Raw genomic sequence first — 16,357 nt, forward strand, 5'->3', positions numbered from 1 at the left:
AAGCTCATCGTGAGCTGGTAAGCTTCTGACTGCAAGCGCTGTGCCCGGGCGTCGAGAGCCGCCCGCTCTGTAGCTAGTCTAGTATCTTTAGCTGCCAAGGCCTCCTTGGCCTAAGCTATCTCCTCACGCACCTGTGCTACAGCCGCGTCATGCTCATCTTTGTCTGCGGGAATAAACATGGCGGTTAACAGGGCCGTAAGCTTATCCATGAGGTCTATCAGCACCTGAGCCGGCGGGCGCACAGGGCCTCCTTCCCCGGCTGTCCCTATTCCGGATGTTATTGCTGCAGCAGCCGTAGAGTTAGATCCGGGATGAGTTCCAGCCATGAAGATCCCTGCCCATCTCGGCGGCTCATAGGGGTCCGGAATACTGATGCCATCGGAACAGCCCCCGAGCGCGCCGTCTTGCACCTGATACAACGAATCTGTTGAGCCGGCGGACGAATCGCTGTCTGAGAGGACGGCTGTCTCACCCCCATATTGAGATCCTTCAGAAAGTTCTTCTCCATGGACACAGCCCACGAAGGCACGCTTCATGACAGGTTGAGTCCGGGTCTTCCTCACACGCTGAGCCGTCTCGACGAGGTCGGTGCCGTTGTCTGGCTCAGGGCCTGGCTCACCGATCCGGCCGATGAAGACGTGAATTCCGCCGAAGGGGACCCGGTACCCGTACTCAATTGAGCCGGTGTCGGGGCCCCAGCCTTCATCGTCGATGTAGATCTTGCTGCGACGACTCTTGGTCATCTGGCCCGTCACGTATCCCTTGAGCCCTTCGAAGTTGCCCTTCAAGAACTCAAATCCATCGTGCGCTGGCCCCATGGTGGGCGCCAACTGTCATAGAATTGTCACGTCAGATGTCCACGTGAAAGGACTTAGTTTTGGAGCCATCGCAACTAGGAAGCTTGAAGGGGTTAAATCGGGACAAAGGACACGAGAGAGTTTATACTAGTTCGGCCCCTTACGGTGAAGGTAAGGCCTACGTCTAGTTGGGTTGGTATTGATGTTTCGATAACCAGGGAGCGAGATACGCTATGCCCGGCTCTCGATGAGTTGTTTCTTGCCCTAAGCCGCTAGCAGGTCGTCCCCTTATATACACGGGTTGACGCCCTGTGGCTTGCAGAGTCCCGGCCGGCTTATAAACAGTGTCCGGCTCGGTGACTAGTTAAATCTACCTTATGTTACAAGTCATGCTATCATGGCGGTTTACTACAACGGGCCTTAAGTCGCCTGTGGGCCTTAAGCCCTTTATTGAATCGCCATCTTCATGCTTGGCCTTGGGCTTCTCTCTGATGAGTCTTCTTTGTGTAACCCGGCCCCTCCTAGGCGGCTTACACAAATCGTTATATCCCCAACACCTATACTTGTGGGTTATCAATAACCTTGATTCTCTAATGAGGGAAATACTATCTACTACTATATTGTTTCAGCCTTCCTCTTCAGGGAAAATCCTAACGCAGCTCACAAGTAGCAAATGCTAACAGAATATTGGAGAAGAGGACCCTATTATCTAATGGTAAAGGAAGTAATGCAGATAAGGTTCAAGATAGTGAGACAACCTTGTTGGTCTCCAACAAAGCTGATAAAGGACCCTGTTATCTAATGGTAAAGGAAGTAATGCAGATAAGGTTCAAGATAGTGAGACAACCTTGTTGGTCTCCAACAAAGCTATAAAAACTATCTTGAAGATAGTAAGAGAACCCCAAAGTCCTGTTTTGATGTAGTGTTCGAGTTACTGGCCACTATCGCTGGCACAAGCTCTTCGAACTCGCTCCTTGAATCAGTTCAACATCTTGAGTCTCAACTACAAGATGAAAGATATTGATCAGTTGTGCTACGACAAGAAGTTGAACGACTACGGAAGTCCCTGCATAATTCAAATGCATACTTTCTAGTGCAACAGCAAGTGTTGGAGGATTTTACCGCCAAACAAGAGAAAGCTAATAAGCTTGCTAAGCTTCTTGCCAGCATTGTGGGTACCCAGGATAACGTTTCTTGAGCTCTTCTGAAGTGATTTCAGTCCAGGACTTATTTTGCTGCCGCATTTATTTGCACAGGTGGCCAACTTAGACGTCAAGTGTATGTAATATGCTGCTTTGTTGTTCCCTATATTTGCACTAGTGACAAACTTTGATGCCCAGTAGATGTAATCCGTGTAATCGCTGTAGTAGCCTAGCATTAGTTGCTTGCTTTTATTTCCTTATTGTCTTGTTTATTTATTTGCTTGTAGTCACTGTAGCTCTGTTTCCTCGGTTCGCTTTTTTGAGCGAATTTTCCTTCATTTCTAGTGGCCGCAATAACCATGGGCTACATAGGGACAGTGGTAACCATGGGCCTCCTACGTGCTGTAGTGACCATGGGCCTTCTATGAGCCGTAGGATCTATGGGCCTCACATGGGCCGTATTATTCGTGGGACACTCACGGGTCGCAATATGGGTTGTAGATAGGCTAAAAGCGGAACAAATTGTTCACGGACCCAAAACATAATGGGCCATTAATAGGTTGGAAGATATCATTGGCTTAATATTGTCGATAGGCATAATGGGTTGTTAATGGGCCAGAATACATGACGGGATCAAATGGCCCAATGGATTGACCACAAATGTGTTGAATGAAACCACATGCTGAATTTGGACCAGTAGCAGAACATGGAGGTAACAGACCATAAGTAATGGAGGGCCAAAATTGAGCCCAGGAATGTATGGGCCCTTAAAAGGCCAAAATATAACACGGGCTGGAAAAGGCCCAACTGAATGGGCCGCTAATGGGTCCAAAGCCATTTACTGTTCTTTATAGGCCAGAATCAACACGGTCCGTTAAAGGGCCAAGAGATATGAAAGGCTTCATATGGACCAAAACACATCACGGGCCACACATGCATGGGCTGAATGTGTCAACAGACTGGAATCACATTGGACGGCCCACATGACCCTAATGGACTGAATTCAAAAAGGTCATAATGGGTCATGCATACCTGGGCTATAAATGGGCTATATGCAAATAGGCCATTAACAGTCTTTAAATGGGCCAACCCGCTAACTTTTGACCAAGTCAAGTGGGCTGGCCTTTTTTAACTAAATGGGCCACTATTGGGCCATGCCATGTGTCGATGTTTCATAGGCGCGTGTCATCCATTGGATGGATGACACATGTCGCAATGTAGAGCTGATGCGTGGTTCCGTTGGAAAGTGAGAATTTGACACATGGAAAATCGTCATTGGTCGGGGCTGTTAACAGGTATCGGATACAAAACTAGCACCCGATAGCTAAACGGCAACCCGTTACAGTCGCTGCCATGTGTCGGTTACCCTGGACGAAGTCACTTCCACGACGCGTGATTTGAAGTGGACACTTCCATGACAATAAATGGAGTATTGTCATGAACACTTCTATGACAGCATAGGTATGACTATCCTGATTCCGTCATAAAATCGTCGCGAATTTACATGCATGACAGAAAATGTGACCTACTGTGACAAACATGTATTATCATGGAAGTGCTTTTTTGTAGTGCATATGCTACATGGGTTTTGCACCATCCAAAACCCTCTGATCCCCATAATTCCCCTTCTATCCACGCGGAATTGGACCCTCGAGGGCCTACTCAAGGAATGACACAATGAGACAACATGGAGATAGGGTGAGATGAGGCTCCCGTTGACACGCCGCCACTTGCAGTCTCCTCCCCGCCAGCTAGGCATTAAAAGGATAGTGTTTCCATGCTTCCGCTCCTTCGCGGCTTCCACCTTCTATGTGAGATATTGTATCCCTAGCACCTCCAATTCTTGCTCAACCCTCCGTGCCTCCACCTCTGGAAACCATTCCCAACAACTTGCCTGCCCCTGTATTGCATCAAACTGGCGTAATTTTTCCTTTTTGTTGTTGTTAATTTGCGCGTAGCTTTGAAGCCAAGATGCACTCCATGGGTAGTCATTCGAGCTTCAGTGATAACTCCCATTTCATTGACATGTACAATACAAATATTCATGGTTGTGGTGGAGTTCAAGAATGGATGTGTAATAGTCACGAATCATGTTGCTCTTCATGAGAAGCTCTTATGCATCGAATGGAAGGACTAGAGGTCTATGTTGATTTTCAACCAAAGAGACAATTCCTAGTAGAAGGTTCCAGTGTTGCTTACTAGCGGTTCTAGCAGGTGTTTCTCTCTCGAGATAAATGATAGGAAGCTGCTTCTCTTCTCACTGGAGGAAGAACCTGGATATCATACACTACCCAACATCAGGATGGATGCTTCCCTGATTTTCAGTATAATTTGGCCATGAAATTTGGTTCACGTACTATCTTCGAAATTGGCAATTATAACCTAGTGGCATTCCTATGTTGTAAGAGATTCACATGATCTACAAATTTAGCCCACAATATTTTGATTTGCATCTTGATTCTATTACCTGACAATGTACATGTTTATATGTTTTGACTTGTTCTGAACTACAAGAATTGGAGTTCAAGACGCTATTAATATAAACAACTTTTCTCATATTCTTATTATCATGCAAGTCCTTTTTATGCATATTCTAATCTAGTTGTACCTTTGTTGCAAGTACATTTCTTCTAGTATGAGCTTGAAGTTGTAAAAATTACATTTTTAATCACAGTACAGTTAGTTTGCAAATCCCCTATACCAATCGTTGTCTACCACATAGTAGAGGATGCGAGGGGTTTGGAGATTGGTGGGAATCTGAGAGGATTGGGTGAAGGGGGGCATTCGCCAAATCTCCTCCAATCCCCAACCCCTTGGGGGCTTGAAAATACCTCATGCCAAACAAAGCCTCAAGGGTTCTCCACGAGTGACCATTCTATGCTTAACTCTTGGATGGTGAGAAAATCCTAACCGGTTAAGAGTCACTTGTGATCCTATCGAGTTCCACACACGAAGGATACAAGAGTTTGTACAAGCATGGAGATCGCCTACTTTGTGAAGATCTATCCCTTGGTGGGGTTTCTAAGTGCAAGTCATGATGGAATTGGTTGATTTTGCTTTGTGGGCTGCTTGGTGGGCAACACAACTGATATCCATGGATCGTAGAACCGCTTGGTTTGAAGCCTCCATTACATGGACGTAAGATAGTTTCAACTATTCAAACCACGGGAAAAAGCTTCACATCAAGAGTGTTTGCATTCTCTAAACCTTACCTCCTTACTTGCAAGATTTTTATTTTTCCGCTACTTACTACTCTTGATATAATGCATGCTAATTTCATTGCTTGATTAGTCGGTTAGTCCTTATTGCTTAAGTTAAAATATGCCAACCATAAAAGTTTGAATGCATAAAAAAGGGAAACTCTCGGCCGGCTAGACCATCCGGGCTAATTCTGGCTGGACTTTCCGGGTCTGGTCATTTGTTCCTGTCTTTGGGGTGATTCCCTGCTCGGACATACTTTCTGAGACAAGCGCCGGCTATGCGGCTAGTTCTCCAACAACTCTCAGTTTTGGCCGGACACATGCCAGACTGTCTAGGACTTGTTTGATAGCTCTAGGCCTGGGGTTCCTAGTCGGACTGTCAGAGACTTGTCTAGCAACTCTCGGCCTCGAGGTGATTTCTAGTCCAGACTTCTCTGGACTTTTTCGACAGCTCTTGGCCTCGGGGTGATTCCCATGCTGGACTACATGGGCAGGTTCAGGCCGAGACTATCTGACCCTTCAGTTTGTTCACTTAGTTTTCCCTGCTTTCTGTTGGTGACTAGGATTGCTAGGGTAGGCCGGACTATTTGGGCCCTTTTGGGATGGACCTTTAGACAATATTTTTTTTCAACGCGAAAATGGCTAGTTTCCCTCCACATATATAAGCTACTCCATGTATTTGGGATAGGGTTGAGCACTCACTCCAAACATTTCATATCTGAGCAAGAACACTCCCGACACACTCCAACACTAATCCTTTGATTCTTGAGAGCTTTGTGAGAGTCTGAGAGAGGAGCTAGCCCTGTCCAAGATCCTTTCTCCCTCTCTCTTTTGACCAACCATTTTCATGGTTCAAGCAAGTTTCAAGCTTTTCCATTTGATCATGTTACTCATGGAGGTTGGAGACTCCTAGGCGATAGGAATCACCCATGAGGATCCAATTTTGTGGATTTCCTCGTCATTTTGTAAAGGTTTGAAGGCCATATCAAGGTTTACCACGAGTAGTTGGGCTTTGCCTTCATGGTGAAGGCTCAAGGAGAAGAAGGTGAGCCTTGGTGGTGCCAAGAGACCTTGCCGTTCTCGCATCTCTCCACACGCCGGTTAGCTTTCCAAGAAATGCACATCGGGATACATCCTCATCTCTGGGTGCTTTCAGTTCTTCCTGATCCAAACTAGATTACTTATGTTTTACTCTGGTTCCTTGACCTTGCAAACATTGTTTAGGTTGTACTCATCGTAGTTACATTTAGGCAAAACTTTATTCCGCAAAACATAAACTTGTAAGAGAGGAAGCTAGATTTTGTAGATTTATTCACCTATGTAGGTCCATCTCAATCCTACCACATGTATAGAAACTTTAGTCCTACAATGCTATTGAAGGTACAAGGACACCAACATATGATTGAGATGTGTGATACTCACACCTCCTTGTTGTACGACCAGGTTGAAGAACAATGTGCATGTGCAAACTCGTGCTTAGGCCAACTGCACCAGTCGGGCTCTTGGCTATGTGACTCGTTGTTATTTCACACAAACCATAAGAAAAGTCATGATTCATCGACAACAGGTAAGATATCTGCTATGAGTAATAATGGAGGAATGCTATGTCGATAAGTCCAAAATTAATGGAGGAGCGTTATGTCGATCATATCCGAAATATTCATCGATAACACGTAAGATATATGTTATGAGTAATAATGGAGGAACATTACATCGATAAATCCAAAATTAATGGAGGAGCGTTATGTTGATATAAATCCAAAATTAACGGAGCAACTTCCATAATCGTGATTTGTATGTGTGCAAAGTAAAAGCAAGAGCGCAGGTGCTAAGTTTTACCGGGTGCTTGCATTGGCATTGTTGCAGGTAAAATTGGAATAGGAGGGTGTTCCATTATTGCTGGAGTGGTCATTTCAAAGCGATGGCTCTGGGCTGGTGGGTGGCATGAGCCTACCTTGCCACAGCATCATGCATTGAGGCAAACAGGCAGTGACGTGCTACTGTGGCTCTTTTCCTCAATGTGAAGGGCTACTCCGCTGACCGCCGGGACCCCACGCGGCGCCCATCACCCGAACCCTTTCACGTTTCCACCTCTCCCCCTCGCGCGCCCAATTTTAGCCAGCCAGCAGACCCACACCTCACACTCACACGGCTACACTAGCTGGGACAAAAACCCTCGTCCTCTCCCCTGCCGTTTCCACCGCCGCGACGAGATGCCGACCACGCCGTCGCCCGGCGACCTCCCCGGCCGCAGGCCCCGCCGCCTGATCATCGACGACGTCGACGACGACGACGGCCACCTTGCGCCGGAGGTCGCCGCGGCCGGGAGCCAGCGCGTCGAGGCGGAAAGCGCCCAGGATTTGGTGCCAAACCCGCTCGCGCCCTCGTCCCCTTCGCAGCCGGCGGGTGCACCGGCCACGGGCGCCCAGCCCGCCGAGATCATCGAGATCGACGACGACGACGACGACGACCGCGTGCCGGAGGTCGCCACGGTCGGAAACCAGCGCGTCGAGGCGGAAAGCGCCGGGGATTTGTTGCAAAACCCGCTCGCGCCCTCGCCCTCTTCGCAGCGGGCGGATGCACTGGGCACCGGCAGCCAGCCCGCCAAGATCATCGAGATCTCCGACGACGACGAAGAAGAAGAAGATGTGGGCAAGACCGGGGGGCCTGTCAAGGAGGAGCCTGTCGATGACATCGACTGGCCCTCTCTCCTCTTGTCAAGCGAGGAGGAGGAGGAGGCCCGAAGGTCTGACGAGAGTACGAGCAGCGGAGGCCCCGATGGAACGAGCAATGGAATTGAGACGAGTCGGCGAGAGGGTGCCTCTGACGATGGCGAGGAGGAGGGGGAGGAGGAAGTGGGGATGCCGGATCCAGAGGATAAGGACGGTGCAGAGGACGGGCATGAGGAAGAAGATAAAGAGGAGGAAGAGGAAGATAAAGAGGAAGATGAATGGGAGCAGGAAGAAGAGGAGGAATCGGAGGAATCGGAAGAAGATTCCGATGAACCTGAGGCAGAGGAAGAACCGGGCCGTCGCGTGCTTAGCGATGCCAGGGTCGCCGGTCGGTACACGGGGCCGCGGCCGGGCGGCGACGGCAGCGGCGCAGAGATCTTCCTCAAGCGGAAGTTTGAAGGGTGGTACATCACCAAGATGGCAGACACCGCCTCTCCCGGCGGCACTGTCGCGTCGCGGCTGCGGTCAAAGCGGAGATGCCCCGACGCGAAGCTGCTCCGGCAAGCCACCCGCAGAAAGCCGTACTGCGTCGACACGCCCTCGCAGTCCAGCTCGGAGGCAGAGGAGGACGACAAAGACAAACCACCGCCTCATCCAACGCGGTCGTCCAGTGACGAGGGCGGGCGCGGGCATGGCAGGACGGGGATAAGGCGCCCACGGCGCCGAGGACAAAACGCCGATGATGACTCTGATGAAGACGGCAGAACGGCGGCGAGGCGGCGCCGAGGACAAAACGCTGCCCACATCGATGAAGACTTTGAGGAACCCGGTGGAATGGCCGCCGCAAGGAGAAGGGAGAAGCAGCGCATGGAAGAAGATGATGCTGCTGCTGACGGCGGCGATGAGGCTGATGAGCAGGGAGCTTCCCGGAGGGCAAAGAAAGAAGGAGCGGCGTCCTGCCGGCAGGCGGCCGGCCGCAAGAGCAAGGACTTCCCCGCAGAGGGATGGGAGCAGCTGGGTGATGTCACCTTCAAGAAGAGCTCCCTGGTTCCTCCGAGGCGGCAGGACGGGCGAGACCAAGAGACTTACGACGATCTGCTCTACTCCATTTTCGAGGGAATCGAGACCACTCTTCAGAACGCCTCTGCTCCTCTGGACGCCCCTGTTCCTGCTCAAGAACAGGGAAGCGATCCGTTTCCTCTGGTGTTCTCCTTCGGGGTTGTAGATGAGGTGGTGCCGGAGAAGACTGCTCTGGACGACCTGTGGGCACAACGTGACTTGGCCTTGGACTTGGAGGCCGAATCCAACAAGGTTTTTTCTCACACCTGCCACAAGGTAACTAAACAATCTGTTCCTCCTGTGAATTAATTGTCCAATTGTGCCACAATTTTTGGTTTGGATCAGTTACGTTTATTTTTTCTTAGCAATTTGTGGCCTTGTTTTAGGCTCCTACAAATGTGAAGAAGATGAAAATTGTTGGATTTCTTTTCCCTGGATACTGTATAGAACAACACTTTTGTTTCAGTTCTGCAAACAAGCTAGTGATCCCTTTGCCTTTTCATTCAGGACGCAGAGAGCGATGAGCATGAAATTCCTGCACATGGAGGGACTTTTTGCAAGCGAGGGAAGCATGATCTCTTTCATGATGATCAAATCGGCGTTCGATGTCGAAAATGCGATTACATCGAAATCGAAATTAGACACGTATTTCCATCCATGGTAAGCAAAATCTGGCTTCAGCATGTGTACGCCAGTACGTGTTTCCATTGACTTCTCTAGAAATAGAGAGCATCAATACTTCAATAGGCACCTTTGTTTCTCTTTTCCCTGACCTCTTCGATTCAACAGGCCAAGGAATCAACGGATAGGGAGCCAGCAGCGGAGCATGATAGGCTTGACATGTTCGTTGATGACATCCTGAAATCAGTTGGATACGAAGGGGCAAGCAACGTGGGACTGGGAAGTGACAAAACTGGCGTCGTCTGGGATCTCATTCCTGGGGTACGGGAAGACATGTTCCCACACCAGCGGGAAGGGTTTGAGTTCATGTGGAGAAAACTTGCAGGAGGGATCGACATTGAGCAGCTGAGGCACACCATGAACACTGACACCACAAGTGGCTGTGTGATCTCTCATGCCCCGGGGACCGGCAAGACCAGGCTAGCAATCACATTCGTGCAGTCTTACCTGGAGGTCTTCCCGCACTGCAGGCCAGTTATCATTGCCCCCAGGGGTATGCTGGCTACATGGGAGCAGGAGTTCAGTAAATGGAATGTCAAGCTCCCATTCCATGTCCTCAGTTCCAGTGAGATCCAGTGGGATCAAGACAAGACCATCCAGAAACTGGTCTCCAAGGATCATGGTCTGGGCCAGAAGCTGGCCATGAAGAAACTGAGCCAGAAATCCAAGATGATGCTGAAGCTGGCATCATGGTATGAAGGGAGCAGCATCATCGGTCTAAGCTATTCGCTCTACAGGAATCTTGCCAAAGGCGAAGGCAAGGATGGAGAAATGCAGAGGAACCTGCTTCTTGAGAAGCCCGGCTTGCTGGTCCTCGACGAGGGGCACACACCAAGGAACAAGAAGAGCCTCATTTGGAAAGTTCTCGCAGAGGTCAGCACCGAAAAGCGGATAATCCTGTCAGGGACTCCATTCCAGAACAACTTCCTAGAGCTATACAACATCTTGTGCTTGGTTAAGCCCAAGTTTGCCAAAGATTTTGCTTGTACAAGACTCAGCAAGAAAGGAGTTGCTTCCACCAGCCAATCAAGAGCAGCGCCTTATGTGGAGGAGGATGAAGGCAAAGAATTCTGGAGTTCATTAAGGATAAGTAACATCACGGATGAACACATCACTGAAATCCGGGAAAAGCTGGGCCCTTTTGTGCACATCCATAATGGTGACATTCTTCAGAAGTCTCTTCCAGGATTGAGAGAATCTGTTGTGATCCTGAACCCTCTTCCTCGTCAGAAGGAAATCATCGCAATGATGGAGGAAAGTGCAGGGAAGGGTTTTCTTGACGCAGAATACAAGATATCTCTTGCGTCCATACACCCATTCCTCGTCACAAGCACAAAACTGTCAGACACAGAAGCCTCTGTTGTGGACAAGATGAAGAGCGTGCGGCTGAACCCATGAGAAGGAGTGAAGACATGGTTCGTTTTCGAGATCATCCGTCTTTGCGAAGCACTGAAAGAAAGAGTGCTGGTGTTCAGTCAGTACCTTGAACCACTGGCCCTGATCATGGACCAGCTTACCACAGAGCTAGACTGGACAGAAGGCAAGGAGATCCTACTCATGAGTGGAAATGTGCGTGTTAAACAGCGCGAAGCCTTGATGGAATCCTTCAACGACATGAACAGTGAGGCTAAGGTGATGCTTGCATCAACCAAGGCCTGCTGTGAAGGAATAACACTGGTCGGTGCATCGCGTGTGGTTCTCCTTGATGTCGTCTGGAATCCTTCTGTTGGACGGCAGGCGATTGGCCGAGCCTATAGAATCGGCCAGGAGAAGATTGTGTACACATACAACCTGATTGCAGAAGGAACAAAGGAGAAGGTCAAATATGACAGACAAGCTACCAAGGATCACATGTCCAAATTACTGTTTTCAAATGAACCGCAACCTACCGGGAGCAATCTGTCGCCAGAACTGATATCCAATGATAGGATTCTGGAAAAAATGGCTGCACGTGAAGAACTCAAAGACATGTTTGTGCAGATTCTCCCTTCCCATTGACTGCAGAAATTATAGCTCTCAATCTTGTAAGTGGAAGCTTCTGAGATTAGAATGTGCTAATTGACATTTTATGCAATGGTGCTAACCTATTTTTTAATGTTGTGTGTGGACAGGGAGGCTGATGATTCTACATTCCATCGATATCGGAATCTTCAGAGTCTCCAAATAACAACTGGCATCTTGCTGCCCCTGTGGAATAGCTGCTCCTAGAACTCTTGTGGTGTTGTGTGTTGTAGGGTACTAGTGGGTTTTCGTCCCGTAGTTTGTCTCTTAATTGACGAGGAACAGCGGGTTTCCCATTAGTTTGTCGAACTCGTTTCTTTCCCTTTCTCTCCTTTCTTGCTTTCTGTAAGACTTGGTGTTTCTGATATTATTTGCCTGGTAGTGAACTACATAAGTTTATTTGTATTAGTTACTGTCCCACATTGCTTGCTTTGGTCCCAAGGTAGTTCTACCTTTTTAGATACTACTATGACATAGCTTAAGAGACCTACCATGCAGAACTACTAAACATGCCAGGTGACTTTTCCATTCAACTATGTTATCAGGTTAGCACCATAAGTCAAGAGAATCCTATCCTGAAAGCAAGAAACATATGCATGATTTAAATTGACTTGAGTTTATTTTGAATTTGTACGATATACTTCAACTGCTGGAATGTTAGTTTGTCGTGGTCCGTCTTCAGATTTGAACTGTAATTGTATTGGAGTTATTTCGATTTTTTATGATATACTTCGACTGCTGGAATGCAAGTTTGCAGTGGTCACCTGTCTTCAGGTTTGAACTGCAATTTCATGGGATCTCAACTACGTAATTGACATGATAACTATTGAGTAACATGCAACAATCAGTTGGAAAAGTAAAAGCTTTATACGAATTACTTAAACTAGTACTTCCTCCGTCCGAAAATACTTGTCATCAAAATGGACAAAAACAGGTGTATCTAGAACTAAAATACGTCTAGATGCATCCCCTTTTATCAATTTTGATGACAAGTATTTTCGGACGGAGGAAGTACAAAATAATTTAATGTTTTTTTGTTATCTCTATATTATGGAAGATTGTTTAATTCTGTGTTTAATTTTCTGTATTTCTGTTCATTATTTTCTGTAAAGGAAGATTTTAGTGTCAATTTCCTCTCTCCAGAATGTCAATTCAGTCATGAAAGCTGTGATAGTGTTGCCTTTTTGTTGCATAAGATTTAGTAGATTAACTCAATCTTAAGACTACAATTATTTCTATCAGTGTACATTTTCAGGTTGTTTTCTGTTTGCTCTGGGTTACTCTGCCGGCTAGCTACCTGGTCTATATACTTCTTATTCCAGCTTTAAATCAGGACAATTGACAAGCTGCACTGCTGCCTTTTGATTAAAAATGAGGAAGAAGTAACAACTTTGTAATTTGGCGTGTAGAAAGGCACCAGACTGTGCCAGAGTTAGGGCAGCAGAAAGTAATAAGTATCTTGAATGAAGATTTCTACCTATATTTGTTTTGTTACTATATACTCCCTCCGTCCGGAAATACTCGTCAAAGAAATGCATGTATCTAGACATATTTTAGTTCTAGGCACACTCATCTTTATCCATTTCTCTGACAAGTATATTCGGACGGAGGGAGTACTCCAGTTCCAACAGTTGCCATTCTGCATCGTCAAACATTCTAAAAACTGAACATGTCATCTGGCAGGATAATGATATCAACAGATTAGCCTTGAAAACTTTCATATCAATATATTTTTATAAACGAGTATGTCAATACTTCAGTGAAGAAGGTAAAGGTGAATACCTGCATTGTGAATAGTGACAGATAGCTGGGCAGATGAGCCGTGAGTCCATCTCATATGACGCATAACACATTGGTGTCGTCTGATTAATTTGGTTGGACAGGACCATCTTGAATCTGTTGCAATTTTTCTCCAGCACCATCTGATCTAGGATTTTTTTTTTTTTGAAGGAAAGGGGTTGCCCCCCCTGCCCCATTTTATAGAATGAAGCAGACAGCACCAGACATCAGTTTTACAAAGCATCATCCGACTACTACAGAGCAGCTAAATCAACGATAAAAGCCTAAAGCCAATATAAAGTTTAGAGGCTAGAAGCATAAACGGAGTCTTTTACTTATTACAGAGCACCAACAGAAATGAGAAACGAAGGAGAACGACAGGAAAGATCTTCAGGAGTGATCCATCATCTCCAACGCCCAGACATCTAGGATTCTCCATGCAATCCTCCCCTCAGAGAAATATTTTATCTTACTCAACTGACCAGTGTGAAACATATAGGTAGCCTAAAACATTCTGGATTATTTGTGTTTGTGAATGCGACGCACAAAAGAATTGGATTTGAGTTTTCATATGTTAAAACCTATGAATCATCAATCAACATATAGGCAATGAGATCAGAAATAGGAAACTCCTGCTAAACTACTGACTTCCATCAAAGTATGGCTCCAAATTAAAATAATTTGGTAAGCATATGAAATCATGAATGGAATTGCCCCACCATAAATGAATTTTATTCTGGCTGACAGCTTACAATTGTTCCACATTGAAAAGAAATCAACACATAGCAGAGATACTAGTGTGGTTTATACCTGCACAAAGCACCAGAATGTGACCTAAATGAAAACATTGCACACACCAATGTGAAGAAAAGTACAGTGAAAAGGTGTTACAGGTATGAGAACATGTACTCGGCCATGGCCAAGAAGCACCATCCAGCTAAGCGTACTTGGCAAGCTCGTCAGCGAACACAGCGGCGTGTGGCTCCTCCACGCAGCGGAGCATGAGCCGGATCCCGCGCTTGGGCGCCGGGGGCTTGAGGTAGATCACCGACGCAACGATGTTGACGTCGTCGTTGAGCGTGAACACGTATCCGGGCTCGCCGAAGCCATAGTCCACCTCGTTGAAGCCGACGCGGCTCCAGTCCGACACCGTCACGGTGCCGTAATCCAGCGGCACATTGTAGTGGTCGTCCTTGGCGCCGCCGTGCATCCAGTCCGTGAACCTCACCTTAAGCGCCTCCTTGGCCTCTCGCATCACGCCGACCACTTCGGGCAGCGCCGCCTCCCGGATGGTCTTGCTGCTCCGGGTGATCCCCACCGGGTACACGCAGTTGCCATAGTAGCCATCCACTGACGGCAGGACGCCCTGAAGGAGGTGACGCGTGCTGGCGGCGAAGCCAAGGCGGACTTCAGCGGCGTCGGGGAGGTCCACCGCCAGCGCACGGCACTTGAAGACCACGGCCGTCACCGCGTCGAAGGTGGAGCAGGTCTCCCCCGTGGCGGCCTTGAACTCGTCCTTGATTCGCAGGATGCTCTCCGGGGAGATCTCGACCACCTGTGTCACGAAGCTGAACGCCGTGAAGGACGGCGGTGGACCGCGCGGCAGCTTAGGCGGGTCCGGGATCGTTTCGCGGTCCCACACGGGAGCCACTGATGGGGCCGGGAACCCCCGGGCCAGCTCGCCCGCCGCTTGTAGGAACTGCGCGGCGCCCTGCCCGTCGAACACCAGGTGGCTGAAGCAGATCCCCACGGCGAATCCACCGCAGGTGAATTTCGTGACCTACAGCAGCGTACAATACGGCAGCGCCCGAGTTAGGAATCTACTAGATTCGTCACTCGTCCGGGTGTTGTTTCTCTTTTGTTGGATTGGATCGTTGGCAGTGGACCACGAGATGAGGTGTATGTAAGTAATCGCGTGCGAACCTGCGCCATGAGGATGAGGTCCTCGAGCTTCTCCTCGGGGGGAGGGCGGGGGATAAGCTCCGCCTTGGGGATGAGCAGCGGGCGCTCGAGGCCGTTGACGTCGGCGAGCGAGCAGCTCGCCGTGGCCTGCACGAACCAGACGCCCTCGCCGGTACAGTCCACCACGAGGTCGCCCGGGGAGGGCTCCGCGATGCGACCGGCCACCGGATAGTAGGGCACCAGCGCCCTCGCGAACCCCTGGCGCATCGTGGCCACCTGGTCATCGCCGCCCCGGTCGGAGGACGGGGGGAAGACCTGGATGAAGTCGACCGAGACGCGGACGGCGGCAGTCTTGTCGATGGAGGACAGCGGGAGCACGCCGCCCGGGGTGGGCCCCGCCGGAGGGACGAGCGCCGGCGGCGACTTGCCGACGGTGGGCGCGGCCATGGTCTCGTGGGTTGGTGGGGGAAATCAAAATGGGAGCGCGCTGGTTGCTTGCTTTGGCGCTTCCCCACTAGGAATGATGAATGGAGGAGGTTGAGGTTGTTGCCGTCGGTGTTTGCCTCGGTGGCTGGCACGACCCCACTTCTGGTTTGAAAGTGGTTGACTCTTTTGATTTGAGTGCGAGTGGTCTGGTACTGCTTTGGCTTCTTTTTCTTTTTTGATGAGGGAATTTAGTGGAGTTCACATGACCTCGGGGCAACTTTAGCAAGGTAATCGTCATTTATATCTACAACCTCCCAAACGATTTTGAATGATGCTTATTTTTTCTTAACGCTGCGGAGCCTGTGGGCAAACATGAAGTCGCTATATCTCATGATGTTTTTTCAGTTTCCTTCTATCTATCCTGCTAGTCTAATTTGGTATGGACGGAGACAACTACTCCCTCCGTCCGAAAATACTTGTCATTAAAATGGACAAAAAGGGATGTATCTAGAACTAAAATACATCTAGATACATCCCCTTTATTCATTTTGGTGACAAGTATTTCCAGAGGGAGTATAAACTAACAATTCATCCGAATACAACAAATCATCCAAATGAAACAAATTATTCAAGTAGAAAATAATGAATTAAAGAAATATAACACATTGCCGCCCAACTAGCTGCCGTTGATGCTCAGT

General features: G+C 48.4%; 2 protein-coding genes across 2 annotated transcripts; one reads left to right on the forward strand and one right to left on the reverse strand.

Moving 5' to 3' along the window:
- The first annotated feature begins 8,273 nt into the window (after positions 1 to 8,273).
- On the forward strand, positions 8,274 to 11,972 carry LOC119276266 (SNF2 domain-containing protein CLASSY 3-like). The gene is made up of 4 exons (XM_037557297.1): positions 8,274 to 9,146; positions 9,378 to 9,530; positions 9,660 to 11,575; positions 11,663 to 11,972. Exons 1-3 carry the CDS (start codon positions 8,289 to 8,291, stop codon positions 10,947 to 10,949), a joined length of 2,301 nt encoding a protein of 766 aa, XP_037413194.1. The 5' UTR covers positions 8,274 to 8,288; the 3' UTR covers positions 10,950 to 11,575; positions 11,663 to 11,972.
- Positions 11,973 to 14,016: 2,044 nt separating this feature from the next.
- Positions 14,017 to 15,790, reverse strand: LOC119276267 (acyl transferase 5-like). Its single transcript, XM_037557298.1, has 2 exons — positions 15,255 to 15,790; positions 14,017 to 15,111 (listed from the first exon to the last, which is right to left on the reverse strand). Exons 1-2 carry the CDS (start codon positions 15,678 to 15,680, stop codon positions 14,269 to 14,271), a joined length of 1,269 nt encoding a protein of 422 aa, XP_037413195.1. The 5' UTR covers positions 15,681 to 15,790; the 3' UTR covers positions 14,017 to 14,268.
- Positions 15,791 to 16,357: the final 567 nt, after the last annotated feature.

Source organism: Triticum dicoccoides, chromosome 3B, assembly GCF_002162155.2.
Source record: "Triticum dicoccoides isolate Atlit2015 ecotype Zavitan chromosome 3B, WEW_v2.0, whole genome shotgun sequence".
Classification (NCBI taxonomy): domain Eukaryota; kingdom Viridiplantae; phylum Streptophyta; class Magnoliopsida; order Poales; family Poaceae; genus Triticum; species Triticum dicoccoides.